Source organism: Heptranchias perlo, chromosome 7, assembly GCF_035084215.1.
Source record: "Heptranchias perlo isolate sHepPer1 chromosome 7, sHepPer1.hap1, whole genome shotgun sequence".
NCBI lineage: Eukaryota > Metazoa > Chordata > Chondrichthyes > Hexanchiformes > Hexanchidae > Heptranchias > Heptranchias perlo.
In genome coordinates, this window is record NC_090331.1 from 37,309,417 (window position 1) to 37,321,634 (window position 12,218).

Sequence of the window (12,218 nt, forward strand, 5' to 3'; positions counted from 1 at the left end):
TTCTTTGAATAGTGCCAGGGGATCTTTAACCTCCACCTGAGAGTTCAGACAGGGCCTTAGCTTAACGTCTCATCCGAACGACAGCAGTACTGCACAGAAATGTCAGCCTAGATTATGTATGTGCTGGAGTGGGACTTGAGCCCACAACCACTGAGCCAAGGCTGACAACCGGGATTGTTTGATTTCTTAAGCTACAGAATGGTTACATTGTTTTTTTAAGCACAGCCCGATCTGAAACTTGGTACCCTGCACAACTTGCACACCATGAAACGCGTTCTTTAAGCACGTCTCAAGGGCAGGTGCCCACCACATACCCCGTAGCCGCGCGATCTTCTGGGAGTTGTAGTCTACCTCGCGGCTGTTTCTCGGCAAATTTCCGTTAAACGGACTCTGTGTCCCACACTGCAGCGCGCGCGCGGGACATGCGCACTCGCGCTACCAGTGTCTATATATAAAGCTGCTGCTTCCCTCTCGCCCTTGTCCGTATCGCCGTTCGCCATGTTGGGAGCATTTGGACGGTGCAGCAGGGGGGTGCTGCAGGCGCTCCGGCCTGTCGTCAGCCCCGCACAGCCGGTGGCGGGTGCTCCCGCTGCACTCTATTCACGTGGGTATCCCGGGTTGGGTGTTTTTGGTTCGATGTTTGTGCGTTGGCGCCGAGTTTCCCGCTGGCGCCGAGTTGCAAAGCTCGGCGTAGGCCTCGGATTTCCTTATCCGCTTCCCCCGACTCCCACGGGCCTAAGCCCTCCCTCCACTCGCTCTACAGCCGCGTTACTAAATCCATGAGCCGAGCTTGGGGCAGGCAGCAGCAGCGGGCACGATAGTTGGGAGCCGCGCTCCCTTTGACCTTTTTCCGCCCTCCGAGCGCAGGCTTGGGGCCTAGCGGGCGGGCGGGAGCTGCCGCTTCCTCCCCATGCACACCTGAGACTTGCCGGAGACATTTAATACCGATTCTGCCGCTGGATTTATTTTCTGTTTGTTGGGACTCACCCGTTTGCATCTTTTACTAACGAAGTCTCGGCTTCCCTGATGTCCTTCAACTTCACCTCTCTGGTTTGGGCCTTTCACCTTGAAAGTTGATCGCAACTCTGCACAAGCTTAGGCCTAGTTTCATTGCACCAGTGCGAATTCTAGTTGCTGCTCGCGGTAGCCGCCGTGTTGTCCAATAGTTGGCTACCAGCCGCATATAATTGCCTGTTTGATTAGTAAATAAAAAATGAATACTAGATACCGCTGTTGGGCATTTGATCTCAACACTTATTCGCACGGCATATGTATGTGTACTTCAACCTTTGTGTGTTTGTTGGTCAGATGAAATGTAGAGTGCAAGTGTTTTGAGTGTTGTGCGCGCTTTACTTCGGTTATCTGCTAAATTGTTTTGTAACACATGAAAATGCTGGACTTCAGCACTATGGAAATACTAGCAACGTTGTATGGAGAGAGGAACTGTTAGCTTGACTAACACACACCATGGCAGTAGAAGAAATCGAGCCCAACCAATAACCAGCAGCACCAACAGGGCATGTCATGGCAAGGGGCAAGCAGCATTCAACTGCATTCTGGATGGAGAGCAGGGATGATTCTGGCGCATCTCGTGCGAGTTAATGTTCTCATCAATTGCTCGGAAGTCAAAGTACAGCTGGACAAAAACCTAGAAGCTGCACCAAGATGTGCTCTATCTGATGAATTGCTAGAATTACAATTTGGAGAAAGAAGGCAAAATTTTTCATTGAATGGTGGTAACTGTTTAAGTAAATATACATGTTAAGTACATTTACCTGTATTGTGTGTACAGTGTTTATTAAAATTGTGTGGCTGTGGCCACACCTGTGGTTAGTAAGTGATTTCTGATGGATAACACTGTGCTAAACACACTGCTTAGACAATTGAGCGAATGATTCGTATTTGAACTAGTGTAATCATGGATTTATTTCCTTGAGACTGCATTGTTTCTATGCAGACCTTTTGACTAAGCCTGTGTGAATTCTGATGCTCAATGCCAATTGAAACTATCGGTGCAGTATTAGTATGCTACCCTTAGTTTTGAGATCTGGATTCAAATCAAGTCCCAGACTGGAGCTGAAGCCTTGCTGTTGGTGATAAGTTTGCATAGTCTCCACCTAATTTCTAGTGGCAGAAGCCTGCAGCACAAAGATTTGCCAGTCTTGTCCAGAGACCAGAATGATATTTACGGTAGTGCTACAGAAGCTACTGCTCTGGAGTTAAATGTACACTTGATCATAGGGGAACTTCTGAGGTTGAGGTGAAGGCATGTTAATAGGGTAAAGTGGAGGGAAATCTTTACCTGATAGTGTTTCATGTTGATGGAGAGTGCTGGAAATAGGAAGTGTTTTCCATTGCTTACATCTACACTGCAACAACAAACCTTACCAATAAACTTTAACTGTTAAAATCTATGTAAATAAGACTGCAAAAGTCTTTCTAATCAATTAATTTTCTAATATAACTTCCATTTGAAAAGTTGCAGAATTATTCTTCTGCTTTGTATATAGTACATCTTCAGCCACAATGCTGTAAGCTTGACCTGGGATCGAAAACTAATAGTTAATTTTTCTTTGAACGGGTATTGCAGTTAGGTTTGAAGTTAATGACATGACCAAATTTTGATATGAAACATGCATCTAGTCATTCAGTTCTGAGTCCTTTATGCAGTTGTTCAGTCTGATGGGATTTCACATTGAATGTGCATACCATGTTTATGTGGAAAACCCAACCTGTGCTCAAGTTTGTGTAGATAAGAATTCAAAAGTCCAACTTTTGCATAACCAGAAAATGGATTGCTTCTGAAATCTGAAAACATTAATATTCATTACTCCTGGAATAGATTTTAACCTGTTAAATTTCTCATTGCAGGGCGAAACTATGTAGCTCAAGCAAATCCTTCTGCTAAGGAAAATGTGGCGAGAGGTCGTATTGTTGCAGTCATTGGTGCTGTTGTGGATGTCCAGTTTGATGAAGGGCTTCCTCCAATCTTGAATGCTCTGGAGGTGGCAGGTCGTGATAGCAAGCTTGTGCTGGAGGTTGCCCAACATCTTGGTGAGCAGAGTTTGATTTAGCCTTATTTTCAAATGAGAATTCAGTGATGAGACATCAAAAAGACTTTCGTTCTTCTGAAATGTCTGTTGACCAACTAATATCTGAGAAATTTAAAGAATTAAATTTATACTTTTTTTCTTTTCTGTGGTTGAGACTTAACTGTAAAACTTATTCTGTATAGGTGAGAGCACTGTACGTACAATTGCTATGGATGGTACTGAAGGGTTGGTACGTGGGCAGAAAGTTCTGGACACTGGTGCTCCTATCAGGATTCCTGTGGGGCCAGAAACTCTTGGTAGAATCATGAATGTCATTGGTGAGCCCATTGATGAGAGGGGACCAATCACCACCAAACAGTAAGTGTGATACTATCTAGACTAAAGTTTGCTTTATATAACCCTCTAGTATTGCACTTTCAAAGTACATCTAGATCTGTAAGGAACAAGTATTGGGTATTTGTCTTCCCATTGAAAAGCTTTTACATAACCAGATGAATAGCTTTATTAGAAAATGAATATAGTGTTCTGAATACTAAATCCAGGCAAGAACCACCCGAGCTAATCCCAATCCTGACCTTGACTCATACCATGTATTTTCCACTTGGGTCACTGGATATTGATTGGGAATGGGAACGAAAGCTTTTTATTCTTCCGCACCCCCACCCCATCTGAAATTGGATCACAGCACATAATTAAAATTGAACATTGGGAATTCTAGTCTGTGTGGTTTTCTCCATGTGCTCCTTTTATTGATTGGGTTCATAGTTCATTGGGACAACAGTTAAAGAAACTGATCTTGCATTGTGATAGAATTTTGGCTGTAATCACTGGATAAATGCAGCAAATGTGGAAAATAATTTGAATTAGTTTTTATGTAATTGAACAAACCCTGTATCTGACGAGGTCTGGAATTACTTATGAGTTAGAGTAATTAGAACCACCTTTACCTTGAGTCTTGTACAATTCTCAAGTCTGCATCTTTTTGGACTTGCTGAAAACTTTTTTCATTTGCATAAGTTGGACTAGTAATTCTTCTAAAATAAGCCATTAGATATTTTTGAATGCTGCAGGAGATTCATAAATCAATACAAGTAACTGGTATGAGAAATATAATACAATGTGCAGATTATTTGCTCCTCCATGACCAGCTTGGTTATAAAAGATGCTTTATGTCCTTGGCTATTACCCACAGAATTTTTTTTAAAAATCGAACAGAGCTATGATTTCCCCCCCCCCCCCCATATCAAAAGTTCCTGCAATACTTGATCACCCAGTCTCTAGAAAAGAACATGAAGTCCCTGTGATCTTAAATCCAAGTTGCTGAAGCAGGTCAAATTAAACAGTCAATTCCTGCAGTCAAAACTAGATGCTTCTGGTTTATAGTCACAATTGCCAATCCTTTAACTTCAACACAAGTCTGTGATGTGTTGTGACAGCGCATGTATGTCATTGCTGATCTGTGCATGTGTCTTGAGGATTATATGTGCTTAACTGAGTGGCTTATTTTGTTCCTTATGATTAGTGATCCTATGTGGGTCACTGACTTTTAATAGGTTTTTTTCTAGTGGCTGCAGTTATACAATCACTTTGCATCAATACCAAGTGATTATGTAACTTGGGGAGTCAGAACAAGTATTCACCTCAAGTACATTTAACATCAAGTGGTGTTGGACCATCTCCATGGTGCTGTTCCATGTTTCTTGGGCTTCACTCACTTCATGTGAAGTCAGGTTTAAAAATTGCTGACAGTCCATTGGATCTCCTGGGTACTTTATGATATTGAGAAAACAAATGCTACCACTTGTGCTCTCCTAACCTTAAATCGATGTGGGAGGGAAGTGGAGCTCTGCACATGTGTACAAAATAATCCTAGCTGGCAGAATGCAAGCCACAGCCTGCAGTATAATTCTTGTCTTGGTTACCCAGCTTTGCCCACCAGTCATTGGGCTAACTTCCCCTTTAAGTTGAAATCTGAAATCAGGAGTACAGATGCAAAAAACAATTTCCCAAGAGACTCTTTCAATGAGAAATAAAGCAGTATAAAAAGGGAGTAGAAAGGGAAAGCATTTTTCATTTGAATTTTTTTCATTGGTCAAGTTAATTCTGACAGCTTTGGATGAATCCTTGTATTAAGTTGGCATCCAATCACCTGGTTTCTACTGTTTATAAGCTGTTTTTGATGCAGTCCATGGGGTTTCATGAATCTTATTCACACCTAGATTTGCTGAAATTCATGCTGAAGCTCCTGAATTTGTGGAGATGAGTGTTGAGCAGGAGATCTTGGTGACTGGCATCAAAGTTGTAGATCTGTTGGCTCCCTATGCTAAGGGTGGCAAAATTGGTAAGTATGGCCTGAAAACTAAATTTAATTTAGCTTCAATTTAATGTTCATTGATCAAGGTGTTGTATTCTAAGTAGTACTTATTTTATGAAACCAGTCTTTTCAAAATATAAACCCTACTTTTAAATACAATTGCATGCAAGGGGGAGGGGGATTGAAATGCATATGTTTACATCACTGAGGCAAGTACATCAAATGGAAGATTATTGAGATTATTGACTATAAAGCTACTTGCACAAACCTTTTGTAATTGAGGCCTGTAGCCTATTTGAAGTTGTGCAGCTTCACTACTGTATGCAATGTTAAGTGCAGCAAAAGAGAATTAAGCCAAAGAACTGATTTGTTAGGGCTCCAGCTTAACTAGATTAGAACAATTGATCTTGTTTGACATTAGATTCAAAATAGATTTTAATATTTAATAGATAATTCCAACTAAGGCAAATTACTCTGGCTTGCATTTTGATACAAATCAGTGGTAAATGTAGGCTAAAGCTTACTACTTGTGTCTGCTTAGGTCTCTTTGGTGGTGCTGGTGTCGGTAAGACTGTACTGATCATGGAACTTATTAACAATGTTGCCAAGGCCCATGGTGGCTACTCTGTGTTTGCTGGAGTAGGAGAGCGCACCCGTGAGGGCAATGATTTATACCATGAAATGATTGAGTCTGGTGTCATCAATCTGAAAGATGCAACCTCCAAGGTAAAAGTGTTAAATGTTGTATAGTTCAGGTTTTTTGTTAACTAGAACAGTGAGAATGTACATAGTAATAATGAGAGGTGCTAGAAATAGGGTTGTGATAACCAACCTATGCATTGAAGATTTTTATATAGATATTCAAAATGGTGATGCAAGCAGTGAAACTTCTACCATGTCATGGTGGAAGTCCAAAACTAGGGGCCACAAATGTAAGATAGTCACTAATAAATCCAATAAGGAATTCGGGAAAAACTTATTTACTCAGTGGTGCAAATGTGGAACTCACCACCACATGGAGTGGTTGAAGCGAGTAGCATAGATGCAATTAAAGTGAAGCTAGATAAGTACATGGAGAAAGAACTAGACTGATATGTTGGTGAGGCGGGAGGAGGCTCATCCAGAACATGAACACCGGCATAGACCTAATGAGTCGAATGGCCTCTTTCTGTGCTGTAAAATTCTATATAATTAAGTACTGAAATAATTTTAACTGTTGTAAATTTGTAGTTCTGGATGTTTTGATAAGTGGTGTACATACAGACAACTATACCCTCTGACTTCATTTCAATCTCTCCTCTTAGGTAGCACTGGTATATGGTCAGATGAATGAGCCACCTGGTGCTCGTGCTAGAGTGGCACTGACTGGATTAACTGTGGCTGAGTACTTCCGTGATCAGGAAGGCCAAGATGTGCTGCTGTTCATTGACAACATTTTTAGATTCACACAGGCTGGTTCAGAGGTGAGCTTGTTTCTAATTGCATGTAAATTTGGTGCAACAGCTTCATAAAACTTGTATATGGTATTTTGAACAAATAGTGCAATATTTTCTTATGATCTTTCCTTCAGGTATCTGCTCTGCTTGGGCGTATTCCCTCTGCAGTAGGTTATCAGCCAACCCTGGCCACTGACATGGGTACCATGCAAGAGCGAATCACCACCACAAAGAAAGGATCAATTACATCTGTGCAGGTACCTACCTGTAAAGCTAATGTTCACTTAATTTTTCAACTTGATTTCCCACCGATGATGCAAAATTGACTTTCGTTCTCCTGAATGCTATGAAGCACAAAGTAGCTAATCTGAGATGGTTTTGTAAATACTTCTTTATAAAAGCACTTTTTTTAAAATATAGAGAATTTAACTCAGATTTCTTATTCAGGCTATCTATGTGCCAGCTGATGACTTGACTGACCCTGCACCTGCTACTACCTTTGCCCACTTGGATGCCACAACTGTACTGTCACGTGCAATTGCTGAATTGGGTATATACCCAGCTGTCGACCCGCTGGATTCTACTTCACGTATTATGGACCCCAACATTGTAGGACAGGAACACTATGATGTGGCTCGTGGTGTACAGAAGATCCTACAGGTTTGTAATTTTTTTGCTCTGAAGAAACAAAATCTGAACTTCAGATACATTGTGTTAATGGTATAAGTATTAATTAACAGCTCTTTAAATAATTTTGAAATCCATGCACTCAAAGATGGAAGAGCCAGTGGCAGAATTTTGATGTTTGAGTTTAGATGGAGCTCAGGAGGCCAGACGGAAAGGCATTTGTAAAGTCTAAAGGTGAAAGTGGTATGGATTTTTGAGTCTGAAGTAGGGACAGAGGTGTTTTTGAGGTGTAAGAAGGCAGACTTGTGATTGAATGTGGGCTTTGAAGGCCCTCATAGGGCTGAGTAGGGCACTAAGGTTGCATGCTGCTTGAGTGGATATCCAGGAGGGGAGATTGGATTGTGGGCTAGAGTGTGTTTGACAGGGTAGGACAGGACTGCATTGGCCTCGCCATTGTTAAACTGCAAGAAGTTTTGGTTCATTGATGACATCAGGCAGTTGGGACAATGCTGTGACAATTGAAAAATTCAGTGTGGTGGAGAGGTAAAGCTGGGTATTGGCTTATGTATGAAACCTCATCTCACGGTTAAGTCTAATGTTGCATCTGTGCAGATTGCCTGAACTGGAGACAAATTCTTGAATCCTCGTAATTGAATTGTGGTTATGTGGGTAGGGCGGAGATGAGATCTTGGAGATGATATTGTAGCTGAGAAAAGGAATTTGGGATTTCCACCTACTTTCAAGATTTGGAGAGGCATTTTTTCCCCAAGTAGTCATACCAGATTTCAGTGGAGAATCAAGTCAGGCCATTAGTGTGAATTCACATGATGATTTGAGGGTAGTAGATAGAACCTTAATGGGGGGGAGGTACAAGGGCTAGAGGTACTTGTAAGTAGAGAAGTTGGTGGTAAGGAAACAAATCAAGATGGAACTTGAGAATCATGCTACTGCAGAGATGGTGATTTCAATGAGTGGAAAGGAGTGAACTAGCTTTGTTGGGTCCAGGATGGCAGTGGCCTCATGTGGGATGAGATTGTGGGTGAGGATGGCTTGTTTGCAGGGAAGTGGATATTCACAGGATATCCACCTTTCTATACCAAATAAGGTTATAGGTACTCTATCTAAACCAGGCATTTGTAAGATACAAGATGTAAACAGCAAAGAACAGTACAAATGTTAATCCTAAAGGCAAGCCTTTTGACTAATTTGGCTATATGGTGCTAAAGGGTGGCAAATAGCTGAGTTCTTGAAAGAAGGTTGTGGAGTGTAGCTAATTGTGTTTACTTTCATAATAAGGTTAATGTTCTGCTTAGCCCTATAAATTTCCATTTGTGACTGACTATCACTTTAGCTGTATAGCTAATATCTGACTTAGAATCTTCCTTTGCTTCCAAATGTCTCCAGTAAATTTTCTCAAACTCTAGCTTTAAAAATTTGAATTTTATCTTGACTGCTTTTTTCATGATACAAAAAATAGCCAGCTGGGAAGTTTAGCAATTTGACTTTAGGACTGAATTATTTGGCACTGATTGGTTCAACGCTGCCATTAGTTGGTGTTCAAAATTTTGTACTTTTTTTTAAATTTAAAAATATCTTCTAGCCTGCACTAACTTTTTCACAATCTTGAATCTAATGTGCTAACTTAAGTTTGCAGTTGACTTTTCCTGCAATAAAGATCAGGAAATGGATTTGTAGACTGGCAAGTCTTTCGACTGTTCATCTGGATTCTTTTGGCACTTAAACCCATTAGCTTTATTTAGTTATGATGTATGCCCTCATTGAAACATACAAAATTCTGACAGGGCTAGATAGACTGGATGCAGGGAGGATGTTTCCCCTGACGGGGGGGTGGGGGGGGTTCAGAATGAGGGTCTCAGGATACAGGGTAGGACATTTAGGACTGAAATGAGAAGAAATTTCTTCACTGAGGGTGGTGAACCTGTGGAATTCTCTTCCACAGAAGGCTGTGGAGACCAAGTCACTGAATATATTTAAGAAGGAGCTAGATAGATTTCTAGGCACAAGGCATCAAGGGGTATGGGGGGAGAGCGGGAATATGGTATTGAGACAGAGGATCCACCATGATCATATTGAATGGTGGAGCAGGCTCGAAGGGCTGAATGGCCTACTCCTATTTTCTATGTTTCTATGCTCCCTATCCCGTTTGTTTCTATGACCAAATATGATATCAATGATGGAGCTATTTTTCTTTGTTTTCTTTAGGATTACAAGTCTTTGCAGGATATCATTGCCATCCTGGGTATGGATGAACTGTCAGAAGAAGACAGGCTGACTGTGGCACGTGCTCGTAAAATCCAGCGTTTCCTATCTCAGCCTTTCCAGGTTGCTGAGGTGTTCACTGGTCATCTTGGAAAGCTGGTGCCTCTCAAAGAGACCATCAAGGGATTTCAGATGATCCTTCGTGGTGGGTTCATATAACTTTTTTTGCTCTTGCATATGGATTTCTTATTTAAAATTAATTTTCAAATTGTCAAGTGGCTAAAGATGACTAAATACATTGTAGGTATTGGGCTTTTTCTCATTTACTTCACTGTCTTTTTACAGGTGAATATGACCACTTGCCTGAGCAATCCTTCTACATGGTTGGTCCTATTGAAGAAGCAGTTGCCAAGGCTCAGAAGTTGGCTGAAGAGCACTCTTAACATTGTAACAAGTGGCTGGTTGTATTGTAACTTGTATGAAATGTCTTCAGATGTATTGTCTTCATGACAAAGATCAAGATGTTATTTAATGTTTCTACTTCAGAAGATGAAAAATAAAACATCTGAACAGTTCTGTCTGAATCTAGAATACATGAAGTTATGGATGTTAAATGCAAGAAGCTTCATTTTTATGTTGCAAGGGTAGATCAGTTTTAACAAATTTTAGTATCTAAGTAAATTCAGTGTTGGGTGGCCAATTTCTTGTTTCAATGGCTTAAACTTTGAGTAAGGACATAACTTTATTTTCAGAGATCTAAATGATCAGTGCATTGATTAATATGATTTACATAGTCAATTAATACCTTAATCCAAATATTTTTGAAGAAAAATCTATTCCAAGTAATGAGACAATGCTGCATGAATAGTTAAATGTTCCTGTGTCCCAGAGATGGAACAAGGCTACTAAAATATGCCATTGTACTGTGGATCAAGCATTATGGAATGCAATTGATATTTCTTGAAATGAAAGTTTTTTGAGAAAGCTACTACAATGTGGAATCATCTTGTGTTTCTACTAGCCTCAATTGCACTAATGTGGAATTAAGGCAGTGAAGTCTAGATGTGCATAGAAATGGGAAGCCTTAGGATAGAATATATTCTTCCCTACTTTAGTCTTCCCATGCATCTAGCATAGGATATTGCTACTATCTTTTTGGGGGGAAAAAAACTAACCTTTGGAAATCCATACCATGCACATAAGGCCTTGCTTTATGCTATGGTCTTAGTTTATTCCCCCCCCCCAACCTCAGTATCAATAGTTTTCTCTCCATTTTTGTATTAGTCACAAATTCCCAGCTCTGAGCTAGGTATCAGTAAGGACTCAGTTACTTGAGATTGAGAAACTTGGCCAAGGATTGTAGTGCAGGACACAGGTTGAAAAGATGAGACACCAAGTACTGCTGGTTAGGTGATAACTTGTATACATTTTTGGAGGAAGGGAGGACTGAGTCATGCAGTTCTGAGGGCCTGGAGAGAATGAGTTGGGTGTCTGGTTTGATTTCCATACTAGGAGGAAAAATGTGTGGGATGGTGTATTTGGGGTTTTGACTTTTTTTTGTGGGTTCTCCAGTTTCTTTTGTGCCAGTGAAATTTCCCTAGATCATTCCCTTTCCTGCTGATCTCAAGGGAAAAAAAATCCCCCTTCCTGAGTCACTTTTATACAAACCAAATGAGCTATGAGGATTTAGCTCTGTGTAGGATGTTCAATATTAAATTGGATACATGTATTTAATAGTATGCACAGCCTTGTAAAAGTAGAAAACCCCATAATTTGCAGTTGGGTAACTAGTTGTACCCCTGATAAAGATATATATCCTTGAGTCCCATTAATGGTTTCTGTGCTACACTGGTATACCTCCATTATTATGGTAGTTGAAGGATGAATATTGCCCACAATAAGTATAGCCTTTCTCCTTTTGAAAGAACTTCATATCTCCTCAAATAAAGTGTTCTCTCTGCCTTACTACTCATTTCTTTTTACAACCTGATGCAGTTAAGACCATGATAGTTTCTTGTTACGTGGGCATTCAGTGCTGCCTGGTCTAGTCAAACTAGATTATGGCCCAGAATTTGTCTCAACAGCAGTAGACTACCTGACTGCATTTTTTTGAGACATTAGCCCTGAAATTCCTGTGAAGTTGCACTGGGAAACTGGTATAACTTGGGTGGGAAGAGTAGAAAATCAAATGGAAGCCATTCTTACACTGGATGTTGAGCACATAATACACCTGCCCAAATATGGGTGGGCATATAATCACAGGCAAAAGCCTATCTTGTCCATTGCTCCCTATTAACACTGCATAGGGATGTTCATATGTCCAGCACTGCTAAGGGACTCAATTAATTACATTATGGAAACTAGCAAATCACAACTCTGTTAACAATTTTTTGATGTTCTGAAACTAGACTCACTTATGCTGTGGCAAGATGCTGCAACAATTAGCCCTCCCCCACCTGTGGCAGACACCTCAGTGAAATCATAAATGGTGCTGGGTGTCTGGCTGACACACTTACATATCCTCATCCCTTGGATAGGGGCTGGGGTCAGGGTCAGATATGCTTGAAG

At 40.7% G+C, this 12,218-nt stretch overlaps 1 protein-coding gene across 1 annotated transcript; it reads left to right on the forward strand.

Moving 5' to 3' along the window:
* The first annotated feature begins 455 nt into the window (after positions 1–455).
* On the forward strand, positions 456–10,225 carry atp5f1b (ATP synthase F1 subunit beta). The gene is made up of 10 exons (XM_067987322.1): positions 456–604; positions 2,872–3,054; positions 3,236–3,410; positions 5,273–5,394; positions 5,909–6,093; positions 6,672–6,830; positions 6,938–7,060; positions 7,251–7,463; positions 9,654–9,855; positions 9,996–10,225. Exons 1-10 carry the CDS (start codon positions 499–501, stop codon positions 10,091–10,093), a joined length of 1,566 nt encoding a protein of 521 aa, XP_067843423.1. The 5' UTR covers positions 456–498; the 3' UTR covers positions 10,094–10,225.
* Positions 10,226–12,218: the final 1,993 nt, after the last annotated feature.